Source organism: Oncorhynchus tshawytscha, linkage group LG01 (assembly GCF_018296145.1).
Source record: "Oncorhynchus tshawytscha isolate Ot180627B linkage group LG01, Otsh_v2.0, whole genome shotgun sequence".
Classification (NCBI taxonomy): domain Eukaryota; kingdom Metazoa; phylum Chordata; class Actinopteri; order Salmoniformes; family Salmonidae; genus Oncorhynchus; species Oncorhynchus tshawytscha.
Window position 1 is genome coordinate 89870762 of NC_056429.1, and position 25227 is coordinate 89895988.

The 25227-nt window shown below is 39.8% G+C and overlaps 1 protein-coding gene across 4 annotated transcripts in view; it reads left to right on the top strand.

Moving 5' to 3' along the window:
- Positions 1-25227, top strand: part of LOC112234618 (phosphatase and actin regulator 2) — a 74340-nt gene that overhangs the window by 9391 nt on the left and 39722 nt on the right. The window contains exon 1 of one of the 4 annotated variants that reach the window (XM_024402844.2): positions 3103-3162. The exons of 2 other annotated variants lie outside the window; for them this stretch is intronic. In XM_024402844.2, the coding sequence (XP_024258612.1) occupies positions 3150-3162 (13 nt within the window). In that variant the 5' untranslated portion in view covers positions 3103-3149. Of the gene's footprint in view, positions 1-3102; positions 3163-11575; positions 11832-25227 lie in introns of those variants that run through there. One more of the 4 variants, XM_024402843.2, reaches the window with a different exon arrangement.

Sequence of the window (25227 nt, forward strand, 5' to 3'; positions counted from 1 at the left end):
TGCTTGTAAATATTTTATTTTGCTTTGATGTCTTTTATATATATATATATACATATATATATAGTTATGACTCGTCATCATGGGTCTGCATCTATTCTGCGGCCACATACTTTGTCCAATGACCATGGGTTACAAGTTCCAGCATAGTAAAACTCAACCTTTAATACGGTACGGTGTGACTTTAAGTTACACAACAACCTGACTGTGCCAGGTCAGTGGCTCACTGTGTTTATCATTCCTTAAAGAGTCTAAAAATACAAACTTGTTTCCGCTGTCACTTTCAAAACTATGTAAATGCAATTTCCATCCCAGTAGAGCTGACCCAGTTGTCAAACAGTAACCCAGCTCAGTTAATGTCACACTGTTGGTCATTAATATCCGCAAGACCAAAAGGACATGGAGGATATTTGTCAACATAACTTGTAATAATGCTGTTCTCACAATAATGATTAAATACATTCAATTACATCATGTGTTGAAACACTGGCAGAAATTTAACATGGACTTTGACTCTCAAATATGACCTATGTGAGTATTGAGTATATGCAGCTACTTTAATAATGCAGTTCAGTTTTAGCACCATCAGGGAGAGTTAGCAGGGCACAAGTTTGCACCTTGTTCAGATTGCTATAATTTACTTGGCGTTCTAAATGAGTCATCAAGCTTGTTAGGGGCCATAAAGGGCTAAGGACTTGTTAGGGGCCATAAAGGGCTAAGGACTTGTTAGGGCCATAAAGGGCTAAGGACTTGTTAGGACCATAAAGGGCTAAGGACCTGTTAGGACCATAAAGGGCTAAGGACTTGTTAGGGCCATAAAGGGCTAAGGACTTGTTAGGGCCATAAAGGGCTAAGGACTTGTTAGGACCATAAAGGGCTAAGGACCTGTTAGGACCATAAAGGGCTAAGGACTTGTTAGGACCATAAAGGGCTAAGGACTTGTTAGGGCCATAAAGGGCTAAGGACTTGTTAGGGGCCATAAAGGGCTAAGGACTTGTTAGGGCCATAAAGGGCTAAGGACTTGTTAGGGCCATAAAGGGCTAAGGACTTGTTAGGGGCCATAAAGGGCTAAGGACTTGTTAGGGCCATAAAGGGCTAAGGACTTGTTAGGACCATAAAGGGCTAAGGACCTGTTAGGACCATAAAGGGCTAAGGACTTGTTAGAACCATAAAGGGCTAAGGACTTGTTAGGGCCATAAAGGGCTAAGGACCTGTTAGGGACCATAAAGGGCTAAGGACCTGTTAGGACCATAAAGGGCTAAGGACCTGTTAGGACCATAAAGGGCTAAGGACTTGTTAGGCCATAAAGGGCTAAGGACTTGTTAGGGCCATAAAGGGCTAAGGACTTGTTAGGACCATAAAGGGCTAAGGACTTGTTAGGGCCATAAAGGGCTAAGGACCTGTTAGGGACCATAAAGGGCTAAGGACCTGTTAGGACCATAAAGGGCTAAGGACTTGTTAGGACCATAAAGGGCTAAGGACTTGTTAGGGCCATAAAGGGCTAAGGACCTGTTAGGACCATAAAGGGCTAAGGACTTGTTAGGACCATAAAGGGCTAAGGACTTGTTAGGGCCATAAAGGGCTAAGGACCTGTTAGGACCATAAAGGGCTAAGGACTTGTTAGGGCCATAAAGGGCTAAGGACTTGTTAGGACCATAAAGGGCTAAGGACTTGTTAGGACCATAAAGGGCTAAGGACTTGTTAGGGCCATAAAGGGCTAAGGACTTGTTAGGACCATAAAGGGCTAAGGACTTGTTAGGACCATAAAGGGCTAAGGACTTGTTAGGACCATAAAGGGCTAAGGACATGGCAGCTTTTGGAAGCCTTGGAGGCCTCTTCTCATCTCAACCCCCATGGCTCTTTAGCTACTAGCTACCTTATCAGGTGCTGGTTCCCGGGAGACTAGACAGGTTGTGAGTGAAATTCTTAAGTGGCAGCACTTTCAGCCGTTATCTTGTCAATAGCCTAACAATAATCTAGAACACCAGGTACTAAAATCTTGCATTATTGCGTAAGATTCTTGATTAGGTTACTTGCATCTGTCCATGAGAGATTATCCTAACAATGAAATGTACCCTTACCTGCCCAGGCTTCATACTGTATGCTTGCTCAGTTCTATAGTGCAATGCCATTTACAGCCTTCTTATAGACTCCTGGCTGAGCCTGAGATCTAAATACCCTCAAGTGTTTGTTCTCTGAAAGCCCACTCTGAAGTGTCTGCTGCCAGAAAAGAAAATATCAGCTACTATGACTCATTCCTTTTAGAACGTTGGCTAATTTCAACACTGCGCTTCAAAATAGACTAAACTGTTTTTTTCAGAGATTTTCCACACAGCCCTCAAACCCACTTGTTGACCGACTTCAACCTCACATAACTTTCCATTCTGCCTCTGAACGTCGTGATGGGTATTGACACATGGAGTCTGGGGTGCAGAGACAATCTTTTTTTTTAGGTGAATAGCAGTAATGAAATCAGTCTGGCTTTAATGATGGTTGCAGAGCCCCCCCCCCTCTCTCTATCTTCCTCCCTGTGGCCTCAGGTTGCAGCTAAAAGCCTCAGTGGACAGGGAGGCTCTATTTGATGGTTCCAGACTGGCTCAATCAAGCCTTGCTAATGGAGGTAATGGTTGTTGTGTCCCCTGCCTGTGCTCACTGGGCTGCTTCATGTACAGGAGGTTGGTGGCACCTTAATTGGGGAGAACGGGCTCGTTGTAATGGCTGGAGCGGAATCAATGGAATGGTATCAAATACATCAAACATGGTTTCCATGTGTTTGACGCCATTCCATTCGCTCCATTCCAGCCATTATTATGAGCTGTCCTCCCGTCAGCAGCCTCCACTGGCTTCATGGTCATGTCCACTGCAGAGAGGCATGCAGCAAGGAGCACTGATGAACATTAGAGAGCCAGCTCCCTGCACAGGAAGGGTTAGAGAGAGGGAGGGAGAGAGGGAGGAGAGGGAGGGAGAGAGAGAGAGGGAGAGAGAGAGGGAGAGAGAGAGGGAGAGAGAGAGGGAGGGAGAGAGGGAGGGAGAGAGAGAGAGGGAGGGAAAGAGAGAGGGCTAGGAGGAGAGAGAGAGGGAGGGAGAGAGGGACAGAGAGTTATGAGGAAAAGAAAGGATCAGCTCACAAGGGTGATCATTTTCTTCCAGTCATGGAGCATGCTCGTGAGTCCCCTTTAGTCTGTGTGTATGTTTCTGTGTGTGTCTATGTTTCTGTGTGTGTCTATGTTTTTGTGTGTGTCTATGTTTCTGTGTGCGTCTGTGTTTCTGTGTGTGTCTGTGTGCGTCTGTGTTTCTGTGTGTGTCTGTGTTTCTGTGTGTGTCTGTGTTCCTGTTTGTGTCTGTGTGTATTTGTGTGTGAGAGAGAATTTATTGTCCTTGTGATTGTTGTGTGTGTGCTGTTACAGTAGTTGGTAGTAGGAGTTCTCTATTGGATACATTGCCCCTGGACTATGCATGAAGAGGGTTGCCTAGAGACAGTTGAGATTGCTATCCAGCCTACTTATTGAGGAGAAACGTTTTTGACTTTCCCTCTGTGTATTCAGATCAGCTGTTTAGGGAACACTGCCAGGCAAAAACCCATTCCTGTAATGTCATTTTGTTGGATTAGAGTTGTTTAAATAACTTAGCTTGTGCCTAAATTGTTTAAAAACCTGGTTTGTATTGTACTTATTTGATTATTTAAAGATACACATAAAGCCTTATCACTTAGAGAGATTACCTCTAAGAATATTATATTCATCATCTCATAACATATTATATAGCTACAGCTAGTGACAGGGTAGTCACAGCTAGTGACAGGGTAGTCACAGCTAGTGACAGGGTAGTCACAGCTAGTGACAGGGTAGTCACAGCTAGTGACAGGGTTGTCAAAGCTAGTGACAGGGTTGTCACAGCTAGTGACAGGGTAGTCAAAGCTAGTGACAGGGTAGTCAAAGCTAATGACAGCGTAGTCGCAGCTAATGACAATTTAGTCGCAGCTAGTGACAGGGTAGTCACAGCTAGTGACAGGGTTGTCAAAGCTAGTGACAGGTTAGTCACAGCTAATGACAGGTTAGTCACAGCTAGTGACAGGGTAGTCACAGCCTGTGCCAGGTTAGTCACAGCCTGTGCCAGGTTAGTCACAGCTAGTGACAGGGTAGTCACAGCTAGTGACAGGGTATGATGACTCTGTGTCTTGTAGTGGATTACAGTCAGTCTATATTTAGTCAATGCCATTTGATAAGTTTAATTAAGTTTGCCACACTGTGAATGTCATAACATTTCACTGTTTGTTAACTCATGTCATAACTCCTATCTTAACTGCTAACTTTCTCTAGTGGAGAAATTGGACTGACACGGAGGGCTAGGTACATAGATCTCCCAGATAGAAATATAAGTCAAGTTCACCTGTGATAATACTGCAGTATTGATCTATGATGTGATGTATAGAAAGATAAGATACGAAGCCATATGTCATGACTTTGTGAGTCTGTTATAGGTACAGTATGTATATTTCTTTACACATGATTTCACATGGTCCAGGTGGATTCTTAACAGTAGATTGTCAAATCAAATCATACCAAATTTTATTAGTCACGCCGAATACAACAGATGTAGACCTTACAGTGAAATGCTTACCGGTACTTACGAGCCCCTAACCGACAGTGCAGTTTCAAAAAATACGGATAAGAATAAGAGATAAAAGTAACAAGTAATTAAAGAGCAGCAGTAAAAATAACAATATATACAGGGGGGTGCAGGTACAGAGTCAGTGTGTGGGGGCACCGGTTAGTTGAGGTAGTATGTACATATGTACATACGTAGGTAGAGTTAATTAAAGTGACAATGCATAGATGACAACAGATAGTGGCAATGGTGTGGAGAGAGGAGGGGGGCAATGCAAATAGTCTGGGTAGCCATTTGACTAGATGTGTTCTTAGATTGTGTTCTTCAATCTGTGTTTTACAATGCAAAACAGAATTTGTATATGGTATCATATGAATCAGGTTGTCCACATTTGCATAGCCTCAGACCACAGTGATTCAGCAGTGTTGTAGAAAACCCTGATGCTCAACAAAGCTAAAGGCTACCCTGTGGCATTACTTTATTCTGTCACAACCAACCCTATCCCAGAATAGATGTACTCAATGGCGGGAAATGTCGCACTACTTCCATTGGGGAATTAACCAATGCAGTCTTACAAATGTTATTTTGTCTAGTCTTACGTTGTCCTTTCAATTGAACTTGTAATTGAAACAGCTTTAGTACAGTGTGACAGCATATGAAGTAACAGATCAGTCTCAGTCCAAACAGTGTAATGGACCAAAGTAACTGTAAGAATCGTGAAAATCAATGACACTAACTAAGCCAACGGTTTTGAGCCAATCCACATCTTTAATGTACAACACATCAATAAGCTTAGCAGCATGTCTGAACAAAAACAATTGGATGCCAATTGAGGAAAATCAGATCTGTCATTTGCTACAGATAGTGGTAGTGATTTTTCAATGAAGACAAACAGTCCGACATCGTCATGGTCTATTTTGACGTGGATGAGCAATGGGTGGGTAGACCTCTGTCTCTGGCTGTCTGCTGCTGCTGCTCTCCTCTCTCTCATATTGGACATTTATGTGATCATAAGCCCCGATGTCTCTGCACTGTGAAATATAATGCTCTCGATTCGCTCTGCAATGAGCTATTTTTAAACAGCCTAGATTTCAAAATAAGAGCCATCCAGACCAGGGAAAATAAACTACTTATAGACAGGATGACACATTGATTTGTATACAGTACATACAACATTTCAGAGTAGGAAGTGAAGTGGTCCAGTAATGAGAGATACCTGCTATCCAAACAAAGTAACAACGTAACTGATATCAGTTTCAATAATAGTTTGCTTGTGGAGAAGGTCAAATCTAATCTGTGTATAAAGTAACCCATTCTGATGTGTCAATGTTAAGGTTTTCTCAACATACAAATACTGTATGTATGGCACAAGTATGTAATCACTTTTGATTTGGGTATGTAAAATTCTCTGAAACGTTGAGGTTGCAGCATACTTTGAATTGTCCCACAATGGTGAGACAATTCAAACTATGGTGCAAATTGCACATCCAAAACATACAGTTGTTTAAATTTTATGACTTAAAAAAAAAGTGTGTTTCATGCACAACTACCATCAAGTCTCTACCACTGGGATGAGGACATGCTTGCACCTCTCTGTCTCATATTATGATAGTCATTTTTGCCTTTTTACCTGTGGCTAGCTATGGAATGGCATGCATAACATATAATATTAGCTTGGTCCATCACATTACATTCACATCAATGTGTATTGTACTGCAGCCGGTAATCTGAATGCACTGTGACTAGCAACTAGACACACTCAATGACGATCCCATCATTTCACAGTGCTTGATAGAGAAGCTAGACCTTTGCTCTTCGGACCTAATAGCAATTACCTGTATGGACAAATGGCCCAGTCTGCTCCACTTAATCTATATGCAAAACAGAACCTATAGTATGAGACCAATCTGAATGTATCAAATGTTGTTCTGAAAATATTCACCTTAAAGTAGACTACATCATAGACAAAGTATGATCCTCTCTACGCTACAATACAGATTAGAACTATGGTTTTACTGTCATTTTAGACAGATACAGTCTAGGTAATATAAAACAAAGTTTACCAACACATAGGAACTCACCTCGAAGTTAGAGGTTAATAAAGAAATCATCTAAAAAGAGGAAGAACTAAGAAGCACCACATAAACAATAATTACCTTGGCTGAGATTGCTGGTTAATCATTTATGACTCGTTCCCTTTTTCCTCCACTTGGACATCCTGTTACCTTTTTGATCAATGAGTGGGGTATACTGTAATAACATAAAGACATATATCCATTAGTCAATGAGTGGGGTATACTGTAATAACATAAAGACATATATCCATTAGTCAATGAGTGGGGTATACTGTAATAACATAAAGACATATATCCATTAGTCAATGAGTGGGGTATACTGTAATAACATAAAGACATATATCCATTAGTCAATGAGTGGGGTATACTGTAACAACATAAAGACATATATCCATTAGTCAATGAGTGAGGTTTACTGTAATAACATAAAGACATATATCCATTAGTCAATGAGTGGGGTATACTGTAATAACATAAAGACATATATCCAGTAGTCAATGAGTGAGGTTTACTGTAACAACATATAGACATATATCCATTAGTCAATGAGGGAGGTTTACTGTAATAACATAAAGACATATATCCATTAGCAATGAGTGAGGTTTACTGTAACAACATAAAGACATATATCCATTAGTCAATGAGTGAGGTTTACTGTAACAACATAAAGACATATATCCATTAGTCAATGAGTGAGGTTTACTGTAATAACATAAAGACATATATCCATTAGTCAATGAGTGGGGTTTACTGTAACAACATAAAGACATATATCCATTAGTCAATGAGTGAGATTTACTGTAATAACATAAATACATATATCCATTAGTCAATGAGTGAGGTTTACTGTAATAACATAAATACATATATCCATTAGTCAATGAGTGGGGTATACTGTAATAACATAAAGACATATATCCATTAGTCAATGAGTGGGGTTTACTGTAATAACATAAAGACATATATCCATTAGTCAATGAGTGAGGTTTACTGTAATAACATAAAGACATATATCCATTAGTCAATGAGTGAGGTTTACTGTAATAACATAAAGACATATATCCATTAGTCAATGAGTGAGATTTACTGTAATAACATAAATACATATATCCATTAGTCAATGAGTGAGGTTTACTGTAATAACATAAATACATATATCCATTAGTCAATGAGTGAGGTTTACTGTAACAACATAAAGACATATATCCAGTTGAGTCTGTAACAACATAAAGACATATATCCATTAGTCAATGAGTGAGGTTTACTGTAATAACATAAAGACATATATCCATTAGTCAATGAGTGAGGTTTACTGTAATAACATAAATACATATATCCATTAGTCAATGAGTGAGGTTTACTGTAATAACATAAATACATATATCCATTAGTCAATGAGTGGGGTATACTGTAATAACATAAATACATATATCCATTAGTCAATGAGTGGGGTTTACTGTAATAACATAAATACATATATCCATTAGTCAATGAGTGGGGTATACTGTAATAACATAAATACATATATCCATTAGTCAATGAGTGGGGTATATTGTAACATTGTAAAGACATACAGTACCAGTCAAAAGTGTGGACACGCCTACTCATTCCAGAGTTTTTCTTTATTTTTACTATTTTCTACATTGTAGAATAATATTGAAGATATCAACACTATGAAATAACACATATGGCATCATGTAGGAACCAAAAACGTGTTAAACAAATATATTTCAGATTTGAGCTACTTCAAAGTAGCCACCCTTTGCCTTGATGACAGCTTTGCACACTCTTGGCATTTTCTCAACCAGCTTCAACTCATCCCAAACCATTTCAATTGGGTTGAGGTCGGTTGATTGTGAAGGCCAGGTCATCTGATGCAGCACTCCATCACTCTCCTTCTTGGTCAAATATCTCTTACACACCCTGGAGGTGTGTTTTGGGTCATTGTCCTGTTGAGAAATAAATGATAGTCCCATTAAGCGCTAACCAGATGGGATGGTGTATAGCTGCAGAATGCTGTGGTAGCCATGCTGGTTAAGTGTGCCTTGAATTCTAAATAAATCACAGACAGTGTCACCAGCAAAACACCCCCACAACATCACAACTCCTCCTCCATGCTTCACGGTTGGAACCACATATGTGGAGATTATCTGTTCACCTACTCTGCATCTCACAAAGACACGGGGGTTGGAAAAATCTCAAATTTGGACTCATCAGACCAAAGGACAGATTTCCATTGGTCTAATGTTATTGCTCGTGTTTCTTGGTCCAAACAAGTCTCTTCTTCTTACTGGTGTCCTTTAGTAGTGGTTTCTTTGCAGCAATTCGACCATGAAGGCCTGATTCACACAGTCTCCTCTGAACAGTTGATGTTGAGATGTGTCTGTTACTTGAACTATGTGAAGCATTTATTTGGGCTGCAATTTCTGAGGCTGGTAACTCTAATGAATGTATCCTCTGCAGCAGATGTAACTCTGGGTCTTCCTATCCTGTGGCAGTCCTCATGAGAGCCAGTTTCATCATAGCGCTTGATGGTTTTTGCGACGGCACTTTCTGCAAAGTTTTGGAAATTTTCTGTATTGACTGACCTTCATGTCTTAAAGTAATGATGGCCTTTGTTTCTCTTTGCTTATTTGAGTTGTTCTTGACATAATTGGACTTGTTCTTTTACCAAATAGAGCTATCTTCTGGATACCACCCCTACCTTGTCACAACACAACTGCTCAAACGCATTAAGAAAAAATAAATTCCACAAATGAACTTTTAACAAGGCACAAATATATTTTGATTTGTTTTACACTTTTTCGGTTACTACATGATTCCGTATGCGTTATTTCATGGTTTTAATGTCTTCACTATTATTCTGCAATTTAGAAAATAGTAAAACTAAAGAAAAACCCTGGAATGAGTAGGTGTGTCCAAACTTTTGACTGGTACTGTATATCCATTATCCATTTCCCTTCCTACTACTGGGCCTTCTTCATAATGAATAACTAGGATTATACTGAGTAGTAATTGATACTAGCATAGAATAGTGATTAGGCCATACAGAACTACCTTTCACGTATTGAAACAATATACTTTTTGTACAGATTATAACCTAGTATTTAAAGTATTTACCTAGTGATTTGTAAAAGTAGGCTATGTGTTGCCAACATCTCCTATCAATACATTCAGGAACTGACGGAAGGCACAGAGGATAAGTAGTGAGGCTGTCTGGGGGATCAGTGTATTAGCATTGATAGATTCATAGGGCTGTATTTGGGTTCTTGTGGAGAGGTTGAGTGGTAGAGGATCTAGTCTGCCATATGCACTTAGACTGCACTTTGGTTATAGTCGTTAGTGATTTCCTCCCTATGCCACGGCAGGCGTTCATCTCAAGAGCAATGTGCCACTTTACTTAAAGCTGACTGGCAATGCTTTTCTTGTTAGAAGCATGTATGAGCCTTGATTCGTGTTTGATAATATAAGGCTAATGTTATGTTTCTGTATGTACTTTGGGACATTTTGGTAAGACTTTTCTTAAAGATTTTGCCTTTTACTTAAAGATTTGTCCATACCTTTTTGCTGTTAAATTGATCGATGGCATGGTTTCTAGAATATCCTTGTTGACAGAATTTTCATTGAACAGTAGATGTCAGCCTTGCACCTAAACCAAACAGTCTGCAAAGGTCAATGGATTTTTACAACCTCTCTCAGATACTCTGTATCTATCAACTCACCATAGACCCTACTGTGTACATACATTCATGTCATTAATCATGATTATAATGATCCCTCTTGTCAACATTACGATAGTTATTTGCACATTACAATGTATCTACATTCACAGTTTCCCTATATGTACAATGGCAATGCTCTTACTCAATGTGTAGGCTGTAATCAGTGTGTGTGACAGTGCTGGATGTTTTAGTATATCCATGTTTTGGTATGTGAAAGTATTTTATCTCCTGATAACACACATCACACAGCTAGAGTGTCAGCTGAGGACCTGCCATAGGGCCCCTGCGAGTACTATCACATCAGAATGGTATCGCCCATGTCAAAAGCTGGAGCTCACTGCAACAGAGGTCCACTCAGGGGTTGAGCCTCATGCCTCAAAAGGAAATAGAGCCAGCCATCTTTGGTGTATTTTTAAGTGGTGTGAACAAGCTCAGGGGTGGTGATCTTTTAGTTTAGTAGTAGCATTTAGGGCCAAAGTAACAGCATATGCTCATTGTACAGTGCTGCCTTTGTGTGCTGTAATAACAGAGATACTGTACACGGTTTAGGAGGATGGTTTAGGAGGTGGGAGGACGAGGAGATGGGTTATGGTGAGGCGTTCACAGTGTAGCTGCCTGTGACACAATGCTCAGGGAGGATCTGGAGGCAGGAGAGGGCTGGTTTCCGTCAGCTCTGGGCGGGAATTGGAGAGCCTTCCTGAGAGGTTCCCACCCACTGACCATATAGCTCACTCAGGGCTTTGTTCTTCATCTCAGGAAATCGTAGCCTAAGAGGAACAATTCAGATGACTGTAACAGTGTAAGAAAGTTTTGCAGGTAGCCATAATATGTAGATTTAAGATTTCCATTGCCCAAATATAGTATTAAACTAACTTTCTATTCAGTTTTCAAAGACCTGTTTGAAGATTTGTGTTGATTTTATATGTATTACTAAGTTACTAAAACTATGCCATGATTATTTGGATTTTAGAAATTGATGTTTGCAAACATCAAACTGACATGAATTTCAAGATTTTGAACACTGGAATGATATTGTGGTGTCAGTAACTGTGTGTTCGAAAAATGTCTCTATACTGTATGGATGAAATCCTGGTATCTACATCTCAGTTGTAGGCTGTTGGGGAGGTAGGCTACAGAGAATGCCTCCCCTCGACCTCTGACGGGTAGTAGACTAATCTGCATAAAGGAATGACAGGAATTCTTGAGCTGAATCAGTGGTTTGAGACCCAGCGGTTTTTTCAAGAGTTTTATCCCAACAATTGTCCACTGCCTGAAGTAGGTGAAATGAACTTTAGGATTAGGCGATGGCTACGATTTTGTGGTGAAAAAAAAAGTTCCTCGGGGAGAGAGTGATTGTTGCTTTTTCGGTCAATTGAAGACAGAATGGGCCAGACGTCTGTCTCTACCTTGTCTCAAAATGCGAGCGGTGGTGAGTCTACTTTCCTCGTTCAAGCGCGTACCGCTATCTAATTGTTTAGGAAGTCGATGCCTGACAATTTTCACTCGTTATATGTATATATATATTTTACTTTACCCTATTGAAATGTAGCTTTTCAACAAGTTTGTGTTGGTTTGCCGGAAAAATATCTGTCTTATTTCCCATCACTCCAATGTGCTCGTGCATATGCAGCTACATCATTGCAGCTGATTCTGAATGCATGTACATGTAACAAGCTGCTGGAGGCGAAACGAAAGTAACATTTACTTTGACAAGACTCGAATACTTTGTATCACTAACGGTTACGTTATGGTCATCAGTGATGGACTCAACAATTACTCATATTTTAACCCTGTTTAATATAGACACAACTAAATGACAATGCAAACCGGAAGACATGCAAAATATTGATTGTTTGTTCAATAGTGAACTAACCCTAACCCGTAAAAAATCGAGTACAACACAGCTCTGGATCAGGGGACGTACGTGTTGTACTCGATTTTTTTTGTACGGCGCAATAACAGTTCACTATTGAACAAACAATCAATGTTTTGCACTTCAATTTGGCCCGCGAGACATAAAAAAAAATGTATAATCGAACCCAGGTCTGTAGTGACACCTCAAGCACTGCCTTGCAATGCCTTTGACCGCTGCGCCACTCGGGAGGCCCCTGCAAACTGATTTTAACAAATAATTGGTCACCCCAAAAAATGTGACCTTCCATTGAATTTCACAATCCGATGTGGCCCTTGAGCCAAAAAGTTTGTCCACCCCTGGGCTATAGCGCTATCAACTACATCTTCAATGGAAGAGATACTGATCAGTACATCTGTTTTCTTTTCAAAAGAGAGTAGGGACATATAGGTTTGGTGAACAAGATAGCCTACACAATAAGTAACCTAACCTTGACTGAGCCCTAAGAGCTTATGCCTTACGGCTTTAGCTCAGTGGGCTAACGCAGTAGTCTTGCAGACAACCTGGGTTCAATACCCAGTTGCTCACACATGCCCAAGCAAACAGACATTGCTGTATTGATGTCAAAGTTAGTATGTGAGTGGTGTTGAATAATGGCACAGTTAATGCAGTGGGAGATGTTCAACAGGGTGGATCAGGATCAGGATGCAACTTCTGTACCATACCAACCACAAAGCTTACTTAAAGGCCCAGTGCAGTCAGAAAGGTGATTTCCCTGTGTTTTTATATGTATGCCTCCTGAGGTTGAAGAGGCGCTGTTGTGCCTTCTTCACCACACTGTCTGTGTGGGTGGACCATTTCAGTTTATCTGTGATGTGTACGCCAAGGAACTTACAACTTTCCACCTTATCCACTGCTGTCCCTTCGATGTGGATAAGGGGTAGCTCCCTCTTCTGCTTCCTGAAGTCCACGATCATCTCTGTTTTGATGACGTTGAGTGAGAGGTTGTTTTCCTGACACCACACTCCAAGTGCCCTCACCTCCTCCGTGTAGGCTGTCTCGACGTTGTTGGTAACCAACCCCACTACTCTTGTGTCGTCTGCATACTTGATGATTGAGTTGGAGTCGTGCATGGCCACGCAGTTGTGGGTGAACAGGGAGTACAGGAGGGGGCTGAGCACGCACCCTTGTGGGGCCCCAGTGTTGAGGGTCAGCAAAGTGGAGATGTTGTTTCCAACCTTCACCACCTGGGGGGCAGCCCGTCAGAAAGTTTAGGACCCAATTGCACAGGGCGAGGTTGAGACCCAGGTCCTCCAGCTTGATGATGAGCTTGGAGGGTACTATGGTATTGAATCTCAGTAAGGTACTTAATTGTTACCCAGAAATGATTTGATATTGAGATAATAACGGCTGCATTGAACCTTTAACAATAACATTACTAACAAGTTCATGCAGGCCTGACTTTTCAATTCTCCAGGGCCTAAATAAGCTTATAGTGCAGCCACATTGGGGCTCCCGAGTGGCGCAGCGGTCTAAGGCACTGCATCTCAGTGCTAGAGGCGTCACTACAGACCTTGGTTCTATTCCAGGCTGTATCACAACTGGCCGTGATTGGGAGTCCCATAGGGCGACGCACAATTGGCCCAGCATCGTCTGGGGTAGGGTTTGGCCGGGGTAGGCCGTCATTGTAAATAAGAATTTGTTCTAAACTGAGCTCCCTAGTTAAATAAAAGTTCAATAAAACATAACCTAAGGTGTTATAGTTATGAGTTTACCTTGCAAGGCATGTATTCTCTTAAACAAAATGGTTCACTCCCTGTTCTCTACCTGTTCTCTTCCCTCCTATAAGGAATCATAGTCCATAATTTTCACTATTCGCAATAACAATGTCAGCTTTTCACATGTTTGGTCAATTACACAAAATGTGAGAAAATTCTTATATGTCAAATAGCATGTGATCTTAAAAACCTTGGCGTTTAAGTGTGTAAGCCCTCCACAGTGACTGGATAAACCCTCCCCAGTGGCTTCAACTGAGGAAACCTCTCCCTATTTCCCCTTGACCAAATGTTTTTCTTGTTGCCCGTGGCACATGAAGAAAGACAATGGGAAAAACATCTGGTGAGCAAACAGCATGGCTGATCATTTTAACACAAACAGATGGATGTGAATGAATGCTTTTTGATTTGGTGTGTAGTTTCATCATATGTTATTTGGCTACTCGAAATTCTGTTTTCGAAAGGCCCAAACAGTATTAGTGTTTTTGATTATGAGACTCCTTTCCAATGACGTCATCACAGAACTAGAATCCCGTCAGTATGAGTCACAGCCTGGAGTTTACAAAAAGGGTTGATGAAATTGTATGGCAAGTGCATCAGTAAACACATAGGACCGGACATGTGTTTTGACCCTCCTAACGTAGCATTGTGGAAGTATCAATTTCATACCATTCATGATTTCTGTGTACTCCATCTGTGATGTTTATTTTGGCTGATTCTCCTGATACCTCATAAACATTAATTATCAGCCTGACTGAGGCATGCTGGTCCTTTATTGAAAGTCTTATAGGCCTCTTGTTATCTCTTGAAATGAAATGTCTTGATTGTTGTCTCATTACAGCTGAAGCTGATATAGAACTACTGATGACATTTAAGTAATCTCAAATCGTAGATGGATTCTGTATAGTCCCAGTCATTCATTTGTCTATGGCTGAAATTTACACAGACAGCCCAATTTCAATCTTTTTTTTCACTAATTGGTCGGAAAGATCGGAATTGGCTCCCTGTGTAAACGCAGCCATAGACCAATGTAGTGGAGCGGGTCGAGTGTTTCAAGTTCCTTGGTGTCCACATCACCAAACTATCATGATCAAAACACACCAAACAGTCATGAAGAGGGCATGACAACATCTTTTCCCCCTCAGGAGACTGAAAAGATTTGGCATGGGTCGCCAGATTCTCAAAAGGTTCTACAGCTGCACCATCTATTCTATCACATCCTGACAGGTTGCATCACCGCCTGGTATGGCAATTGCTTGGCATCCGACCGTAAGGCACTACTGAGGGTAGTGCGTACGGCCCTGTACATCACTGGGGCCAAGCTTCCTGCCATCCTCGACCTATAGTGAAAGTATTCACCCCCTTGGCATTTTTCCTATTATGTTGCCTTACAACCTGGAATTAAAATGGAATTTTGGGGGGGGTTGTATCATTTGACTTACACAACATGCCTACCACTTTGAAGATCCAAATATTTTTTATTGTGAAACAAACAAGAAATAAGACATAAAAACAGAAAACTTTAGCGTGGATAACTATTCACCCCCCCAAACTCAATACTTTGTAGAGCCACCTTTTGCAGCAATTACAGCAGCAAGTCTCTTGGGGTATGTATCTATAAGCTTGGCACATCTAGCCACTGGAACTTTTTGCCCATTCTTCAAGGCGAAGCTGCCCCAGCTCCTTCAAGTTGGATGGGTTCCCACTTCTATACAGAAATCTTTAAGTCATACCACATATTCTCAATTGGATTGAGGTCTGGGCTTTGACTAGGACATTCCAAGACATTTAAATGTTTCCTTTTAAACCACTCGAGTGTCGCTTTAGCATTATGCTTAGGGTCATTGTCCTGCTGGAAGGTGAACCTCTATCCCAGTCTAAAATCTCTGGAAGACTAAAACAGGTTTCCCTCAGTAATTTCCCTGCATTTAGTGCCATCCATCATTCCTTCAATTCTGACCAGTTCGCCAGTCCCTGCCGATGAAAAACATCCCCACAGCATGATGCTGCCACCACCATGCTTCACTGTGGTGACGGTGTTCTCGGGTTGATGAGAGGTGATGAGAGGTGTTGGGTTTGCGCCAGACATAGCATTTTCCTTGTTGGCCAAAAAGCTCAATTTTAGTCTCAACTGACCAGAGTTCCTTCTTCCATATGTTTGGGGAGTCTCCCACATGCCTTTTGGCATGTTGGCATGTTTGCTTATTTCTTTCTGGCCACTCTTCCGTGAAGCCCAGCTCTGTGGAGTGTACGGATTAAAGTGGCCCTATGGACAGATACTCCAATCTCCGCTGTGGAGCTTTGCAGCTTCTTCAGGGTTATCTTTGGTTATCAGGGTTATCTTTGGTTTCAGGGTTATCTTTCCAATTTTTAATAATGGATTTAATGGTGCTCTGAGGGATGATCAACGTTTCAGGTATTTTTTTTATAACCAACCCTGATCTGTACTTCTCCACAAACCCTGATCTGTACTTCTTTGTCCCTGACCTGTTTGGAGAGCTCCTTGGTCTTCATAGTGTCCCTTGCTTAGTGGTGTGACAGATTCTGGGGCTTTAAGAACAGGTGTATATATACTGAGATCATGTGACAGATCATGTGACAGATCATGTGACACTTAGATTGCACACAGGTGGACTTTATTTAACTAATTATGTGACTTCTGGAGGTAATTGGTTGCACCAGATCTTATTTAGGGGCTTCATAGCAAAGGGGGTGAATACATATGCACTCACCACTTTTCAGTTTTTTATTTTTTAGAATTTTTTCATTTCTTTTCCATTTTTTCAATTTTCTTTCACTTCACCAATTTGGACTATTTTGTGTATGTCCATTATATGAAATCCAAATAAAAATCAATTTAAATTACAGGTTGTAATGCAACAAAATAGGAAAAACACCAAGGGGGTGAATACTTTTGCAAGGCACTGTATATACTATGTAGAATATACCTCGTATATGCAGGTTTAAACTACCTATATGCAGGTATTTTCTACCCCCCCCCCAATGACATTGACTAACCTGTACCCCCTGCACATTGACTCGGTACCGGTACCCCCTGTATATTTCCTCGTTATTGTTATTTTATTATGTTACTTTTTATTTTATTTTTTACTTTAGTTTATTTTGTAAATATTTTCTTAACCATTTTTCTTGAACTACATTGTTGGTTAAGGTGTCGTAAGTTAGCATTTCATGACAAGGTCTACACCTGTTGTATTCAACGCATGTGACAAAGAAAATTTGATTGATTTGATGTATGGCTGGGGCTATTCTGAGGTGCCATTTTCTGTGACTTTCATTTCATTATGGCTCCAAGCCATTCTCCTTGGGCAATGTAAGAGCTGAGGATTATTCACTTCTTTTCTGCATCTGTGTCCCTAAAGCATTTTCTCCCCTGTCCAGCAGCTGTTTGAATTATTGTTGTCCTGCAGTACGTTGTTTGATACTGTGTGTGAGTTATACCTCCACCTCAACATGAAAGCTGCTGCCTGGACTATAACAGAGATTAGCGCTGCACACATTTTAGGATTTGTATACTGAATGTGCTAGCAGATTCACATGACAACACATCATGTATTATGTTGTTCTCCTAGCAGATGGGCATTTATCTGTATATAGCCTAGATGTTTGTGCTGTCAGTGCAGTCTCAATCATTGTTTGGTTGGTTCTAGGACCATCAATTAATTCACAAGAAAATCCAAACAAAAATTGAGAAGGGCTACTGTTTCCTCTGTCAATTAAGTTAGCTTGTCTAAGAATGGAAGAAAGGTGACATGACAGTAGTGACAGCGAAATGCCCATGTGCTAGGAGAACAACATTATAAATGACTTGGTGTCATGTGGATATAAAGCTCTGTCCTAAATCAGTTCTTCCTAATAGTCAACCTCTCTAACACTCTCCACTAAGCAGCAACAAGTGAAGCCACTGTCCATTTTCGCCCAGGCAGTTCTAGTCTTTTTATTGAAGATTCTCATGGTGATAATTGTGAGCATTACAGATTTTCCTGCCATTAACCACACAAAGAATCTGCTGTAAAGCTCCCATTGTTCTTAGTTTATATCAATCTGGAAATGAAACCATGGGATCGGAAGTTTGGAGTGCAGCTGGCCCCTCATGGGCCACACCTCTTTCCTATTTGTTTGTTAGCTTGATTAATTGAGGCTACATGTGATAACTGCGGAAGGACATTATGAGTCCTTCTATAGGCTTAACCCAAAATTCCCCAAACAGTTTGGGGTTGTTTTTAGTAGCTGTTTGGAGTATTGAGTGTCATTCTGGGAAATTAGTAGGACCTGATTAACAACTACTTCATTGTCCACTGTTTTGTCCCTCCCTTATGCTAGAGAAAAATATATTTCTAGTAAAACTTTGATAAGCATCAGAAATTAACATTCACTTCAAATTCCTTGTCAGAGTTGAGGAGCAAAGTCTCATAGGAAGATATTAACTGATCTACTGTAGTGGTGTATGATATGTTCCTGCACTATTCAATGTTCATCACCTCAGGCCTTTTTAATATTGAATGTCAGGCCTCAGGCAAGAAGTTGTTATCCCTGCTGGTCTGGTCATTCATGGGAATAATCATTAGTTATCATGGTTGTATGTTGTTGTTTTTTATCGTCTCAATGTTTGGTAACTGCTATCTGCAATGAGATATATACAGTGCCTTGCGAAAGTATTCGGCCCCCTTGAACTTTGCGACCTTTTGACACATTTCAGGCTTCAAACATAAAGATATAAAACTGTATTTTTTTGTGAAGAATCAACAACAAGTGGGACACAATCATGAAGTGGAACGACATTTATTGGATATTTCAAACTTTTTTAACAAATCAAAAACTGAAAAATTGGGGGTGCAAAATTATTCAGCCCCTTTACTTTCAGTGCAGCAAACTCTCTCCAGAAGTTCAGTGAGGATCTCTGAATGATCCAATGTTGACCTAAATGACTAATGATGATAAATACAATCCACCTGTGTGTAATCAAGTCTCCGTATAAATGCACCTGCACTGTGATAGTCTCAGAGGTCCGTTAAAAGCGCAGAGAGCATCATGAAGAACAAGGAACACACCAGGCAGGTCCGAGATACTGTTGTGAAGAAGTTTAAAGCCGGATTTGGATACAAAAATATTTCCCAAGCTTTAAACATCCCAAGGAGCACTGTGCAAGCGATAATATTGAAATGGAAGGAGTATCAGACCACTGCAAATCTACCAAGACCTGGCCGTCCCTCTAAACTTTCAGCTCATACAAGGAGAAGACTGATCAGAGATGCAGCCAAGAGGCCCATGATCACTCTGGATGAACTGCAGAGATCTACAGCTGAGGTGGGAGACTCTGTCCATAGGACAACAATCAGTCGTATATTGCACAAATCTGGCCTTTATGGAAGAGTGGCAAGAAGAAAGCCATTTCTTAAAGATATCCATAAAAAGTGTTGTTTAAAGTTTGCCACAAGCCACCTGGGAGACACACCAAACATGTGGAAGAAGGTGCTCTGGTCAGATGAAACCAAAATTGAACTTTTTGGCAACAATGCAAAACGTTATGTTTGGCGTAAAAGCAACACAGCTCATCACCCTGAACACACCATCCCCACTGTCAAACATGGTGGTGGCAGCATCATGGTTTGGGCCTGCTTTTCTTCAGCAGAGACAGGGAAGATGGTTAAAATTGATGGGAAGATGGATGGAGCCAAATACAGGATCATTCTGGAAGAAAACCTGATGGAGTCTGCAAAAGACCTGAGACTGGGACGGAGATTTGTCTTCCAACAAGACAATGATCCAAAACATAAAGCAAAATCTACAATGGAATGGTTCAAAAATAAACATATCCAGGTGTTAGAATGGCCAAGTCAAAGTCCAGACCTGAATCCAATCGAGAATCTGTGGAAAGAACTGAAAACTGCTGTTCACAAATGCTCTCCATCCAACCTCACTGAGCTCGAGCTGTTTTGCAAGGAGGAATGGGAAAAAATTTCAGTCTCTCGATGTGCAAAACTGATAGAGACATACCCCAAGTGACTTACAGCTGTAATCACAGCAAAAGGTGGCGCTACAAAGTATTAACTTAAGGGGGCTGAATAATTTTGCACGCCCAATTTTTCAGTATTTGGTTTGTTAAATAAGTTTGAAATATCCAATAAATGTCGTTCCACTTCATGATTGTGTCCCACTTGTTGTTGATTCTTCACAAAAAAATACAGTTTTATATCTTTATGTTTGAAGCCTGAAATGTGGCAAAAGGTCGCAAAGTTCAAGGGGGCCGAATACTTTCGCAAGGCACTGTGTATATATATATATAGTTGTATAGTTTTCTGTTTGTATATAGCTAATCAGTTTTTACATGAGTAGGATGTTTAAACTTGTAACTGGAGCCCTGTTTGAAAGATGATTAGAAATTGGAAAAGATATGTCGCCTGTGTAAACACAATTTGGGCTATAAAGCTGTCTGATGGCTTTAAATGTTGTTTTCATTGCAATGACATAACAAGGTATCATTAGCCTTAGAATGATGGACAATTATGTCGTGCTCAAATCAAAACCCTGCGCTCGAACAGTGTCACAAAAGCTAGTTAGACTAAAACAAGCTCAGATGAAATGGAGGTGTTAGCTCAAGCTGTTGGAAATCACACTTGACTCATGCTGTACTTCTCTTCACATTGAAACACTTGCCATATATAACCACTGGCTGAGACATAATGATTATTTATTTAGCTTGTTACCGGTCATTTGTTCACTCAAAATGTCATGCAGACATGATACCATTCAGACCTATCAAATACATCTGTCTTCGATTCTACTCTATGTACATATTCTTTTTTTGTAATTTATCAGATGCTCTTATCCAGAGCAACTAGGGTTAATTGCCTTGCTCAAGGGCACATCAACAGATTTATCAGCTGGGTGACTCAAACCACCAAACTTTCAGGTATTGACCCAACACTCTTAACCACTAGGCTACCTGCCAGATGTATTCTACTAGGTTCTGCTGTTCTGCTCTATAGATATATTCTACTCTATTGATGTATTCTACTAGGTTGTACTCTATAGATGTATTCCAGTAGGTTCTACTCTATAGATGTATTCCAGTAGGTTATACTCTATAGATCTATACTACTAGGTTATACTCTATAGATGTATTCTACTAGGTTCTGCTCTATAGACATATTCTACTCTATAGATGTATTCCAGTAGGTTCTACTCTATAGATCTATACTACTAGGTTCTACTCTATAGATCTATACTACTAGGTTCTACTCTATATATGTATTCCACTAGGTTTTACTCTATAGATGTATTCCAGTAGGTTCTACTCTATAGATGTATTCTACTAGGTTCTACTCTATAGATCTATACTACTAGGTTCTACTCTATAGATCTATACTACTAGGTTCTACTCTATAGATCTATACTACTAGGTTCTACTCTATAGATCTATACTACTAGGTTCTACTCTATAGATCTATACTACTAGGTTCTACTCTATAGATCTATACTACTAGGTTCTACTCTATAGATCTGTACTACTAGGTTCTACTCTATAGATCTGTACTACTAGGTTCTACTCTATAGATCTATACTATTAGGTTCTACTCTATAGATCTATACTACTAGGTTCTACTCTATAGATCTATTCTATTAGGTTCTACTCTATAGATGTATTCTACCACATTCTACTCTATAGATCTATTATATTCGGTTCTACTCTATAGATCTATTCTACTAGGTTCTACTCTATATATCTATGCTACTAGGTTCTACTCTATAGATGTATTCCAGTAGGTTCTACACTATAGATCTATTCTACTAGGTTCTACTCTATAGATCTATACTACTAGGTTCTACTCTATAGATGTATACTACTAGGTTGTACTCTGTAGATCTATACTACTAGGTTCTACTCTATAGATCTATACTACTAGGTTCTACTCTATAGATCTATTCTATTAGGTTCTACTCTATAGATGTATTCTACCACATTCTTCTCTATAGATCTATTATATTCGGTTCTACTCTATAGATCTATTCTACTAGGTTCTACTCTATATATCTATACTACTAGGTTCTACTCTATAGATGTATTCCAGTAGGTTCTACACTATAGATCTATTCTACTAGGTTCTACTCTATAGATCTATACTACTAGGTTCTACTCTATAGATGTATACTACTAGGTTGTACTCTGTAGATCTATACTACTAGGTTCTACTCTATGGATGTATACTACTAGGTAGAGGTCGACCAATTATTTTCAACGCCGAAACCGAATATTGGAGGACCAAAAAAAGCCGATACTGATTAAATCGACCATTGTTTTTAAAATATATATATATATATATATATATATATATAATTTTTTGTTTGTAATAATGACAATTACAACAATACTGAATGAACAATGAACACTTTTATTTTAACTTAATATAATAAATAAAATATAATATAAATAAAATCTATTTAGTCTCAAATAAATAATCAAACATGCTCAATTTGGTTTAAATAATGCAAAAACACAGTGTTGGAGAAGAAAGTAAAAGTGCAATATGTGCCATGTAAAAAAGTTAACTTTTAAGTTCCTCGCTCAGAACATATGAAAGCTGGTGGTTCAATATTCCCAGTTCTTCAATATTCCCAGTTAAGAAGTTTTAGGTTGTAGTTATTATAGGAATCATGACGCGTCAACTATTTCTCTCTATACCATTTGTATTTCATATACCTTTGACTATATGATCTAATAGGCACTTTAGTATTGCCAGCCTAATCTCGGGAGTTGATAGGCTTGAAGTCATAAACAGCACTGTGCTTCTAGCATTGCTAAGAGCTGCTGGCAAACGAAGTAAAGTTTGATTGAATGCTTACAAGCCTGCTGCAGCCTACCTCCGCTCAGTCAGACTGCTCTATCAAATATCAAATCATAGACTTAATATAATAAACAGAAATACGAGCCTTTGGTCATTAATATGGTAAAATCCGGAAACTATCATTTAGAAAACCCTAACTGAAAGCCCTAACTGTTGCATATACCCTGACTCTGCTTGCACTGAACGCAAGAAAAGTGACACAATTTCCCTAGTTAATATTACCTGCTAACATTAATTCTTTAAACTAAATATGCAGGTTTAAAAATATATACTTCTGTGCATTGATTTTAAGAAAGGAATTGATGTTTATGGTTAGGTACATTTCTGCAAAGATTGTGCTTTTTTGGCAATGCTCTTTTGTTAAATCATCACCCGTTTGGCGAAGTTGAAGTAGGCTGTAATTCGATGATAAATTAACAGGCACCGAATTGACTATATGCAACGCAGGACAAGCTAGTTAACCTAGTAATATCATCAACCATGTGTTAACTAGTGATTATGTGAAGATTGATTGTTTTTTATAAGATAAGTTTAATGCTAGCTAGCAACTTACCTTGACTCCGTGCTGCACTCGCGTAACAGGTGGTCAGTCTGCCATGCAGTTTCCTTGTGGACTGCAATGTAATAGGCCATAATCGGCGTTCAGAAAGGCTGATTACAGATTGTTATGAAAACTTGAAATCGGCCCTAATTAATCGGTCAACCTCTACTAATAGGTTCTACTCTATAGATGTATACTATTAGGTTCTACTATAGGTCTATACTACTAGGTTCTACTCTATGGATGTATACTACTAGGTTGTACTCTATAGATGTACAGTGGCTTCTGAAAGTATTCACCCCCCTTGGCATTTTTCCTATTTTGTTGCCTTACAACCTGGAATGAAAATGGATTTTTGGGGGGTTCGTATCTTTTGATTTACACAATATGCCTACCACTTTGAAGATGCAAAATATTTTTTATTGTGAAACAAACAAGAAAGAAGACAAAAAAGCAAAAAACTTGAGCGTGCGTAACTATTCACCCCCCCAGGGTCAAAACTTTGTAGAGACACCTTTTGCAGCAATTACAACTGCAAGTCTCTTGGGGTATGTCTCTGTAAGCTTGGCACGTCTAGCTACTGGGATTTTTGCCCATTCTTCAAGGCGAAACTGCTCCAGCTCCTTCAAGTTGGATGGGTTCTCAATTGGATTGAGGTCTGGGCTTTGACTAGGCCATTCCAAGGCATTTACATTATTCCCCTTAAACCACTCGAGTGTTGCTTTAACAGTATGCTTAGGGTCATTGTCCTGCTGGAAGGTGAACCTCCTTCCCAGTCTCAAATCTCTGGAAGACTGAAACAGGTTTCCCTCAAGAATTTCCCTGTATTTAGTGCCATCCATCATTCCTTCAATTCTGACCCGTTTGCCAGTCCCTGCCGATGAAAAACATCCCCACAGCATGATGTTACCACCACCATGCTTCACTGTGGGATGATGTTCTCGGGGTGATGAGAGGTGTTAAGTTTGCGCCAGACATAGCGTTTTCCTTAATGGCCAAAAAGCTCAATTTTAGTCTCATCTGACCAGAGTTCCTTCCTCTATATGTTTGGGGAGTCTCCCACATGTCTTTTGGCGAACCCCAAACATATTTGCTTATTTTTTTCTTTAAGCAATGTCTTTTTTCCGGCAAATTTTCCGTGAAGCCCAGCTCTGTGGAGTGTACGGCTAAAGTGGTCCTATGGACAGATACTCCAATCTCTGCTGTGGAGCTTTGTAGCTCCTTCAGGGTTATCTTTGGTCTCTTTCTTCCCTCTCTGATTAATGCCCTCCTTGCCTGGTCCGTGAGTTTTGGTGGGCAGCTCTCTATTGGCAGGTTTGTTGTGGTTCCATATTCTTTCAATTTTTTAATAATGGATTTAATGGTGCTCTGTGGGATGTTCACAGTTTTGGATATTTTTTTATTACCCAAACCTGATCTGTACTTCTCCACAACTTTGTCCCTGACCTGTTTGTAGAGCTCCTTGGTCTTCACGGTGCCGCTTGCTTGGTGGTGCCCCTTGCTTAGTGGTGTTGCAGACTCTGTGGCCTTTCAGAACATTTGTATATATACTGAGTAGAGGTCGAAACGATTATGATTTTTCAACACCGCTACCGCTACAGATTATTGGAGGACAGAAAAAACCGATACCGATTAATCAGACGATTTTTAAATGTGTTTATTTATTTATTTATTTGTAATAATGACAATTACAACAATATTGAAAGAACACTTTTATTTTAACCAATATAATAAATCAATCAAATCAATTTAGCCTCAAATAAATAATGAAACATGTTCAATTTGGTTTA